The 10,943-nt window shown below is 41.0% G+C and overlaps 1 protein-coding gene and 1 long non-coding RNA gene across 3 annotated transcripts in view; one reads left to right on the forward strand and one right to left on the reverse strand.

Moving 5' to 3' along the window:
• Positions 1-2,073, reverse strand: part of sox9a (SRY-box transcription factor 9a) — a 5,388-nt gene extending 3,315 nt beyond the window's left edge. Inside the window, exons 1-3 of one of the 2 annotated variants that reach the window (XM_017040189.2) lie at positions 1,037-2,073; positions 554-798; positions 31-398 (exon numbers count right to left, since the gene is read on the reverse strand). In XM_017040189.2, coding sequence (XP_016895678.1) covers positions 31-398; positions 554-798; positions 1,037-1,464 — 1,041 coding nt within the window. In that variant the 5' untranslated portion in view covers positions 1,465-2,073. 2 annotated transcript variants of the gene reach the window in all.
• LOC103393001 (uncharacterized) overlaps positions 1-10,943 on the forward strand; it is a 210,601-nt gene that overhangs the window by 126,131 nt on the left and 73,527 nt on the right. The window lies entirely within an intron of this gene.

Raw genomic sequence — 10,943 nt, forward strand, 5'->3', positions numbered from 1 at the left:
GGGGTGCAGGGTGTCCTCCGGCTGCGGCGCCTGCTGTTGCTGCTGCTGCTGCTGCTGCTGCTGCTTGGACATCCAAGCATGGGCCCCAACATTAGCTGCCTGGCCTAGAGAGGAGCTGCCCATGCCATAGCTGCCGGTGTAGCCCGCCTGGGCTCCACTGGGCAATCCAGCATGGCTGTGAGGTGGCAGGTACTGATCAAACTCATCAACGTCAAAGCTCCCCATGTTGGAGATGACGTCGCTGCTCAACTCGCCGATGTCCACCGCTCCAAAGTCGATGTTGAGCTGACGACTGGCGCCCTCCTGCATGGGTCGCCCTTCACGCTTCAGCTCGGCTTTATTGGAGGGCATGTCTGTTTTAGGGGTGGTCGGGGGTGTGGGTGGACCTTGGGATTGACCTGATGGGAGAAGACAACGTTAGGTTTGCATTTATAGATCTACAACCGATCTTTACAAATGTTTTCAAGTGTGGGAATGGAGATAAAGTTCAATGTCACACTGAAAAAAAACCTACTCAGAAATTCTAAGCAATAAAAATGGGAAGAGTAAACACCTGAATGTTCTGGAGAGTGCACCTCGCCCATACTGGACGCAGGGGAATCGGCCTGCTGCAGGGCCTTGAAGATCGCATTCGGAGAAATGTGCGTCTGCTCGCCGTCGTCTGCTTCATTTTGTCCGTTCTTGACAGATTTTCTCCGCCTTGGCTGATATTTGTAATCTGGGTGATCTTTTTTGTGCTGCACCCTCAGGCGCTCTGCCTCCTCTACAAACGGACGCTTCTCAACCTCGTTGAGCAATCTAGAATGAAATATTGAATAAAGAAAAAATACATAAAAATGTGATCGGAAGCCATAATCTGGTAAATCACAAAATATAAAAATAAATAAATGGCGTCTAATGTATTTTAAAGCAAACAGATAATCACATAAAATTAACTTTACACAACTTAATTGCAAACGGGTCGCGTATTTTATCAAAACCAGTTGTGCGTAAACGCACCTCGGTCGACTGAATAAATGTGACAAAGTCAACTTACCTCCAAAGTTTGCCCAGAGTTTTGCTGAGCTCTGCGTTGTGCAGATGCGGGTATTGATCGGCCAGTTTCCTGCGTGCGGCTTGTGCCCAAACCATGAAGGCGTTCATGGGTCTTTTCACATGAGGTTTGTTTTTACTCGAGCCGTTGACGCGCACTGGCATCGGCACCAGAGTCCAGTCGTATCCCTTCAGCACCTGGGACACTGCATCTCTGATGCAGACAGGAAACTTCTCCTCTTCGCCCTCTTTCTTGTAGTCAGGACCCCCGAGGAGGTGGTTGTCGGTGGGACGGGTGTTCTCGGTGTCCGAACCGGAGCCTGATGGACAGGGCGAGCCGGCAGAGTCGTCAGACATGCAGGGGCTCGGAGCGTCAGAGTGACACTTCTCCTGTTCATCTGTCATCTTCAGGTACGGGTCGAGGAGATTCATGCGAAAAAAGTAAAGAACCGCTTTTTACTGATTAAAAAAAAGTGCGCAGGGGAGAAAGTCCTCTTCTCCAAATCCAAGTGCGATGCCAAGGAGCTGCACTGACAGCCTGCTTGAGAGAGCGCGCAGCTTGAGTGGCGAGCTTGAATCCTTTTAGAGCGAAGAAAGAGGGTAAAATAGAAATAAAAGTTTTCGGCGCTCCTTTGTAAACTTTTCACAACTTTGCAGAGACGTGGTCGCGTTCTGATGCTTGACGCTTAAAAAGTGTGACTTCAGAGAGGATGGTGACAGTATGAGCTGCCGCGCTCTGTGGATGGCTGAGGAGTCTATAGGGACAGAAGGGGCGAAGCCTGGATTTATGTTTGACGGCGAGGAGATGATTGGCTCAATCTGTTTTGGGGGCGGGCCCGTAATATGACTCGGCTGTGGAGTCCTGCAGTCAACAGCAGCAAAAACCCCGATCATCAAGAGGTTTTTTTTTTTTTTTGCCCTTTCCGCTAAAAATGTGTTTTTGCTCTCAATTCTACATCTAAGATTTCAAAAACGCTAAATTATCTAACGAAATATTATTTTAAATACAGGGAATGTTTTGTAATTCTAGCACCGATGTGATGACATTTCAAACAAGTGTAGTTCAGTGAGATTACAGCAGTGTAATAACAAAAAAACTATCAAATATAAAAACTTGTGAAACGTATTAATTATTTTAATTCACTCATATACGTGAAACAATTTTAATAATAATGCACAAAAACTGTCAATAAAATTTTAGAAATATGTATTTTAGAAATCATGTCCCTATCGGTTACCATACTTACCCATCTAGATTTTTTTTTCAACAAAAATAATTAGATAATACGATCACTAAATTATTATTTCAGTAACGATGAGGTGTAAAGACACTTGTAGTATAATGTTGCACAGGGACGGTTAATTCTATAGAGGAGATCCAGCTTCTGTGTTTGCGTCTGTTCATTGACTACTTGCACCAATAGGGGACGACAATGACCCAGAAACTCTTGAGTCAGTGAAGGAATCGTGGTGAAACAAGGTGATTTTCTTGTTTTCTGTTATTTATGTCGGTACAAAAGTCAACACGAGACAACGTTTTTATTTTTTTCGATTTATTTACTCCGTTACTTACTCCCATAATAATAATAATAATAATAATAATAATAATAATAATAATAATAATAATAATAATAATAATAATAATATGTGCATGTCTTTTTGTGGCATAGAAAATGTTATTAGGGCAGTTGTTATTAAAGTCACAATAATTTATTTTTCAAAATCTAAGTCCACAGTTCTAAAAATATTCAAGGTTAAAATGTAAAATGTGCTTTTTATAGCACAGGTCTGTTTATAAGCCATAAAAATGCCCATGTAAAGTGATGACATGTAGTAAATGAAAATGTTTATGTCATTCCTGTTATGTGAAGCACACTCTTTGCTATAAATAAAACATATTGAAAATAATCCTGCGAAGCTAGTTTAGGTCAGGTTTCCATTCATATGAACTCTTTATAGTCTCTTCACAGAGTGTGACATTTTTATTTAAATAAATCAACGTTTGATATGCCAGTCACAGAGGTGAACTTGCTGTTTTTGCTCCATCTCTCAATAGTTGGTGGTTTCTGCGGCAGGATGCCCTGAAAGACTGCCCCCCATTCAAAAAGCCCAGCACACACGAGTGCAGAAATGTTGTTTCTTCACAGCTGAAGTCAGAGAAAAACAGGGAAGAAAAGTAAAAACATATGGCCTGTGAATCCTTATTGTATCGCCATTTAATATCTATAATTACAGTTTTTTTTTATCATTTAAATTCAAAGTGCTCTCAAAGTCAAACTAATGACCAGCTCTGATAGTTGCTCTGAGTTGAACACATCTTTTGTATGTGCAAACCTGACGAACATCCGTCTCACTAGAAGTATTTTTAAATGGAGATGTTTGTTGTGGGAGGTTCTGTCACTCTCGATGCTGTGAGGTCTCGACAAACAGAGGAGGAAACCCCAGTGGTGGCTAACACAGAGACATCAGAGGTGTGGCTGGGCATGTTCGTGCCCCCGCGGTGCGGACTGCAGAGGGTCCGAGGTGCCCTGCAGACTGACGCATCGCCAAATAAGGGGAGAGGGAGGAGGCGGCGGTGAACACCTTAGGTCTTCAGGGCCCGGGCACCCACCTTAAGCAGGAAGCATCCGCCTGCGGGCCGGGCTAGCCTTGGGAAATTTCTCAGCTTGACTTCGAGCCATGGCGTCAAAATTTCGAGACAAACACTGAGGGTAAACTGCCAAATCATGTCTTCCACCTTTTGTAGCTCTTCAAAATTCCACTGCAAATGTTTGAGCAGCGAGCCCCTCATGACAAAAAAAACGTAGCAGATGAAGTATATGTGCAATGGATTGTTTTATAGTCTCTGCTAAACCTCTTAGGTATACAGCAATTTTTTCTCAAAATGTTAAAAACACTCCCTACCATGCATTTAAATCCGTATTAAATCAGTGAATATAGAGTCTGCATATTTTATCGACGCTTCAGAGAGTTGGCGAATGTCAAGATAAAACTGATTTGTTGCATTCTCTTCTAATTGCACCAATGTGTTTAAATGATTTGATGTGGAAACCACAGAGAATTAGAAGAACTCACCAGGTGATAAATAGTGTGCCAATGTGAGATTGCAGCTTCAAGCGCTCACTGTCGGCATCTCACCCGTCTGAGACTTTCCACAACTAGCGCCAACTGCCCCAGACACAGCTGAGAAGTGCAAGAAAAATACTTTCAGCAAACTACCAGAACTTTCCTTCCGGATACCTCAAGTGTAATTTCTTTTTTCTTTTTTTTTTTTACTCAACTCTTTCCATACTCATCTGGACTGTGCCATGGTCCAGTGTCAGTGAGCGTCTTGGGTAGATGAGAGGGCAGCCCCTTGTGTTGACTCTAAACACATCACAGAGCTCTTGTCACTGGCAACTGTTGACTCTCTGCATTTTGCAAAGGCTAAAGTTTAAACAGGACTTATCAAGGCTCTGACACCGTCAGATGGATGTGCTTATATTCTCCGCTGGGACCTTCTCACACCTCTGTGATACTCCACACTGGACCACAACAGCTCCCAGTGGCTTTGGTGTTAACGTCTAAGGGAAGCAGTGAAGACACATAGAAATGGCTTTACCATAAAGAATACAAGAAAAACCTGTAGAGATGGATATTTCAGAATTATAATAAACAAAACCAAATTTGGTAGACAAGGTTTAACACCCAATCCTGTTATTTGGTAATGCACCCAAAAACATTTATATATACGTCCACAAAAGAGCTAGAATTGAGACAAGGTTATATTTGCATTTTTTAAATGTCACTTTACTTCAACTTGGCGACTGAAAATTTAAATTTTTGCATTTTTTTGTCCCTTAAACTCTCAGCAAAACTCTACTTCACTCATCACCAACTGGCTGCCCAGAGGCCAAATCTGTCCAGTCCAGCCTGTGACTGGATCCAAAATTTGAAAACACAAAATAAAAACAAACAAAGCACATAATTGAGGTTGTTTTCATTTTGTATTTCAACATTTTCTGCAAACGGGATTTTCTATTATTTTAACATATGTCATTATGACTTGTGCTATTTACTTCACTGTATTTCTTAAACCTAAATGACTGTAGATAGCAGTTTACAAAGGCGATACTGTCCAAACAGATTTTTTCTCAGGCTTCAGCCTTGTGACCGCCAGTGTGTAGCAACTCCTACGGCACACTTTTTGGTACATCGCCTCTTTTCTCCGGCCTTCTCTGACGATAGCGCTCATGTTATCAGACTCTTATCTGCTCCTGGTTTCTAGTAAACCGAAACACACCGGGCATTTGTTGATAGAGTATCTGCAGGGAAGGAAATCCACTCTGTGTGGGAGTGCAGTGGAACCAATTGTTCCCTGATAAAAGTCACAATTATATTTTCTTATGTTATAAAGTGTGTGTGCTGAGTTTGCAGAAAGAGCAGCTTATAATTGCAGCGGACTAAACGTGCAGCTGTTTGCTCGAGGTAAATATTCCCCCCTTCTAACCTTTCTGCGAGCACACCTGAAAAGCACACAAATTGAACTCTGCTGAGTGACTCTGAGCTGCCTTCCATGCCTTCAGGTGAAGTGACCTCAGAGTCAGTTTAAAAGACAATGACAATACTATAAAAGCAGGGTGACATCTCAGCAGGTCACGCTGCTGAATCTCCAATAATAGGGACCGGGCTGTAATTACGCCAGAATGACAAAAGCTTATTGTCCAGGTGCTGACAAAATGTTATGACACCTGCATGAGAACTAGCAGGAATTAATAATGTGCTAGTGTTCACCACACAGAACAGGTGACACAGGAATAAATAGAAAAGGTGATTTTATTTTTCACTGATATGCAATTGTCATTAGTTAATGAACAGTAAAGATTTGAAAACAAAAGACTTTCACATCAAAAAATTCAAACTTTTAGAGTATTTATACAAAGAGGCATACCTGAACACAGATACTGAATACCTGGACAAAACTCGAATTAATTTGTACTGAAGACCATGGTGATTCTCAAAATAAAATGAGTCAAAATAACAAGCAAAATAATGCATAAAGACTTTTGATTACAAGCCAAATATGTTAAAATGTTTTTAAATTAAAAATCAGTCAATGAAATACAATGTTAAATAAATGTTAACCAATAAGCAGATCGTAGTATGTGTAAATATTTCTATTTATTTGTCTAGGCAGATATTCATGTCACTTGTTCTCCGATCACAATCTGTGGCTGCTGAGAAGTGGTTTTTGAGAAGATACTGTATGCAACTTGTGAACATTTATTGCGTCATGGATTCTTGCACGTTTGTGTCTGGGGCGTATGCAGCGCTGACTCAGGCTGGCTGACCGGCGGAGCTGCTCCTTGGCATTGGTACACATGAAAAAGTCCCATCTCCAGCTCTGGATGATGTCAGTGTAGCACTTCTGCCTGCACACAGAGACATAGAGACACCTTTCACAAAGAACCAGTATGTGCTGGAGAGCAGTGTAATGGAACATGGAGCCCTCCGCACCACCGCACCACCGCACTGTTTGTAGTGTCAAGTGAAAATGAGGCTTTTGTTGTCGACCGTGACGTAGTGATTCTAAAAATAAACTTCAATGTATTTTCCTACTTTCCTTCCTGGTTGCACATGGTGACAGCTGTGCTATATATTGTTTTCTTTCTCTTGTTTTTTGATTTTTCATTGAAATTAATTAAATGATTGACTATTCTCACCTCAAACCAATATTAGTTGGAATTAGGCCTGTCGAATGATTACAGTTTAAAATCTGTTTAATCACAGAGTAGCGGTGGAATAATCATGATTAAAGCCTAATGATGGAGTTAAAAATATGAAAAATGTCAAAAATATTAAAAAGTATAGTTATTAAATTAATAAATTAACAATTAACAAATAATTATCACAATTGACATTTTTTTTGACAACCCTACAATTATAAAACAATATATGTTTTTCTCCCAGAGGTTTAACAAATCATCAATCCTTCATAGTTTTTCTGATTTTACTTCTGCTAGAATTATCCTGTCTGTTTCCTCCTTTCATTACCCATCCTAACCAGGCCTTTCAGCGAGGCTTGTTTTGTAGAGCCACCGCATGAAAAGAACCATTCATTCCGCACAGTCACCCTGATACCAGAAATGCTAAGTTAATGAAAGAGTGATGATATCTAATCACCTTCCAGAGCATAGCACCTGCATCAGAGCCAATGTCAAAGCCCGTGTGGAAGGCAAAACAAGTGGACGGCCTACAGATGTAGCCACTTCCTCTCAGACGCTGAGCACTGACCAGGGTTGAACCTTTGATAAGACATGTTGCTGGGTGTGTGTGGGGGGGGGGGTCAAATACCATGTGTGGTCAAGCTGATCCAGTCTTCTTAGGTGTTTCTACTGGGGATTTCAGCATTAGACCATGGCAATGGGATTAATACCCCCAGAAAGGGCAGGGGTAAAATGAACAATAGCATACTTCAGGGGCTTTAAAACAGTATCTTATTACAATAGAAGAGTCGAGTCTGTTCTTTATATAAAGGTATAAAAGAATGAGAAGGTCAACAATCTGAATCTGGTTACAATGTTAACAAGATGCTTTAAGAAAAAGACGAGTCAAACAAGTTGGACACTTACTTATTAAAAAAATCACATCAATAATAATTTTCACTTTCTTATTGTGAATTGTTAATATTTCTATTTACATTAAACCTGATTCTCCATCTAGATAGGATTTCAAGTCAGGTGAGGTTTGTGTGAGATATCAAATCTGAGCTCAAAGTCAGCCCCAAATAATAGCAGCTTTCTCTCTGGTCTCCAAAATCTCACTCGTGCAAAGGTTTCTTTTTTTTTTTTTTTTTTCTTCCTTTTTTTCCACCGATCAGTTTGCAGCGTGATCAGGGGCCAGAAGTGTAGACAGGGAGAGACGTGAGGTGAAATGTTTGCCAAACATAACACTACGCTCTGAGCTGTATGTGTTTCCCCTTTCTCCTTCCTACATTTCTTCCTCCGGCTTGTTTCGGGTGCTCCTGTGTTCAGGCTAGCTCTGGCACAGCAGGGAACCCCCATCTAATTGGAGCCGCCCAGTGGTGGCGGCCCCAAACCTCCAGGAGCCAGGCTCGTGCCTATAATGTTTCGCTCAGAGGAAATTATCAGCTTTCCCCCTGGTCCCCAAAATCCCACCGGGCCAAAGGTTTCTTTTTTTTTTTTTTTTTCTTCCTTTTTTTCCACCGATCAGTTTGCAGCGTGATCAGGGGCCAGAAGTGTAGACAGGGAGAGACGTGAGGTGAAATGTTTGCCAAACATAACACTACGCTCTGAGCTGTATGTGTTTCCCCTTTCTCCTTCCTACATTTCTTCCTCCGGCTTGTTTCGGGTGCTCCTGTGTTCAGGCTAGCTCTGGCACAGCAGGGAACCCCCATCTAATTGGAGCCGCCCAGTGGTGGCGGCCCCAAACCTCCAGGAGCCAGGCTCGTGCCTATAATGTTTCGCTCAGAGGAAATTGTCCTCCACTATTTCCTGAGGTCTAACATTTGAGCAGCTCGGTTACTGTTCTTGGTACTGTGTTGAATTTGATCTTGGTGCAGTGCTGTCTTGTGGAGCTTGTCGTGTCCTGCGAGGCAACAAGTAAAGTCACTACTTTTTAGAAAGACTGGCTTCATGGAACACGTGAGCTTGAATTGCACAATTTTAGGCCTTGATTCATTTTTCTTTGGCTCTTGATCTTTCCACAATGTGGTTAAATGCTGCAGGGTCTCGGAACAGCGCTTTCAAAATGCTTGCCCCCATTTCTATGCAGATGATATCATAGTCATTTTATGCTCATCTCCATTGCTAGTTCTAGAACTGTGGAAGCCACAGTCTGCTTTTGATGTTGGTCAGTCATTCCTGACTCATCACACACTAGCATTAAATGCACAGGTTAATTTCAACAACAAAGACTTGTTTTTGCCCATGACACACTGATCGAATGATGCATCAGAATTAAGATAAAACAAAACAAGCTAAACAATTGAAAGTAAAGTACTAAATATTCTCTTCTAGAATAGTACTATAACATAGACAGAGTTGCATGATCTTGGGAATACTATAGGAAATCAACAAACATTCAGCATCAGTAACAATGGATAAAATCTGCCTTAACATGACATTTTTTATTAATTAATATTGGTTTTAGGTTTTATTGTGTGTTTGTTTTTTCAGTTTTTCAGTGAAAGACCTTATGCAGCACAAATTACAAGAAAATTTTTGCAGAGACAAGGTGCGTTTGTTTGAAGAAGATCGAAAAATTAGCATCCTCTGTTCGGACTCATTCACGTTTGGTCTGGTGTTTGTATTAATGGTGTGAATGACATTAATCTCTACCCTAACGCTAAATCTTCTGTTTATGTATGTTTAGTTTACACTTAATTTGGGAACAGTATCCTGTTGACGCAGACTTTGGATAGTGAGTCACATGTGTGTGGTTTCTAACTGTCAGAACAGAGGCAGATGGTGGCTGTTGCTTTATAGGAAGTTCATAGAGATGTATTGACATTAGAATGAAACATTGGCCAACATTATGGTTTATTCTCTGTCTGGGTGACAACCAGCCTCTGACTCACCAAACAGGTTATCAGGAAGCTGTGACCCATTTTATCACATGCTCTGTAATTAAAACTCTAAAGTTACACAGCACTGAGAACTCAGACCTGCTCTCCTGTGACCTGAAACTGTGGCTTCAGCGCACCTTAGTCTGGTTGAAGTGGCTCACTCAGGCCTGTCTCTTTAACAATGGCTGCCTATTGCTACATGAGGGCTTTCTGAAAGCGGATGACAAGAAAAAGCAAAGGTCGGAAGATAATGTCGGAATGGTGAGCACATTGGGGGAATGGAGGGTTATGTTTTTTTTTTCAGTAAACCCAGTCCCACTCTTTGGGCTCCATATTTGAAGTTAAGCATGGAGTAGGAAGGAAAAGGAGAAGGTCTGAATGTTTCTCACCAGGCCCAAGATCAAATGTGCAAAGATGGGGACAGTGCAACATGAGGCGTGCACAGTCCCTGTGGGAGTTGAATGTAAAGATGAAGGTGTCTGCTGTAATGGCGAGGAAAAACAACAACATAGAAAACTGAAAGACAATATGGGGTAGAAGGAGAAGTACATAATTACTGCTTTATGTTACTTGAGCTAAAGAAAATACTGGTATATAGTACTTGGCCTTGAGACAGTATTTGACACCAAGTAAAAAAATAAATATTATTTTCTTGTCAGTCCAGCCTTATTTTTCTATCAAATGTTTTTATTTTTAGTTGGTTGTGCGATGGAAATGTTTCTTTTTGATCTAAGACATTGATCAGTTTGACCTCAAGCAAAAATGTAGGTGAGAATTAAAGCGGGAATCATGTGACCTGTGAGACTTTCTGTCCTTGGCGATGACAGGACACAAACAGTAACCGCCCTCATGCGTGCCCCTGCTCAACTGTGCAGCTGATTTTTTTTATCACTTTAAATATCTGACTGCACTTCCAACATCCCAGCTCTGCAGGGTTCTTCTAAAATTGCTTCTTGCCACAAGTGTCAACAGGTATGCTGTCAGCTGTGTCCAAGACCATGCTGTTTTTATTAATAAACAAACACTAAACCCCATATTCAGAAAAGTAGGTTTAGGTTAACATAAATGAAATGACATTCAAACCCGTAATTCAGTTTAACCTTTATTTATCAGGCAAACGGATAAAAAGATTTTCAGAGATTTTAACAGTGAACAACATTATATTTATTTACCATAATTTAACACTACAGAAATGTCATGGCAGAGGCGAGTTTTCTAGTTGGTCACATCCTTAAAGAACACTTTTTTATTATTATTATTATCTGTGTAGCAGTGTGTTCGGGTTTGAGTTTTATTGTCCAGACAACTTAAATAAGGCACACGTCTTTTGTAAAGACTAAAGAAA

Source organism: Cynoglossus semilaevis, chromosome 17 (genome assembly GCF_000523025.1).
Source record: "Cynoglossus semilaevis isolate Cse_v1.0 chromosome 17, Cse_v1.0, whole genome shotgun sequence".
Classification (NCBI taxonomy): Eukaryota; Metazoa; Chordata; class Actinopteri; order Pleuronectiformes; family Cynoglossidae; genus Cynoglossus; species Cynoglossus semilaevis.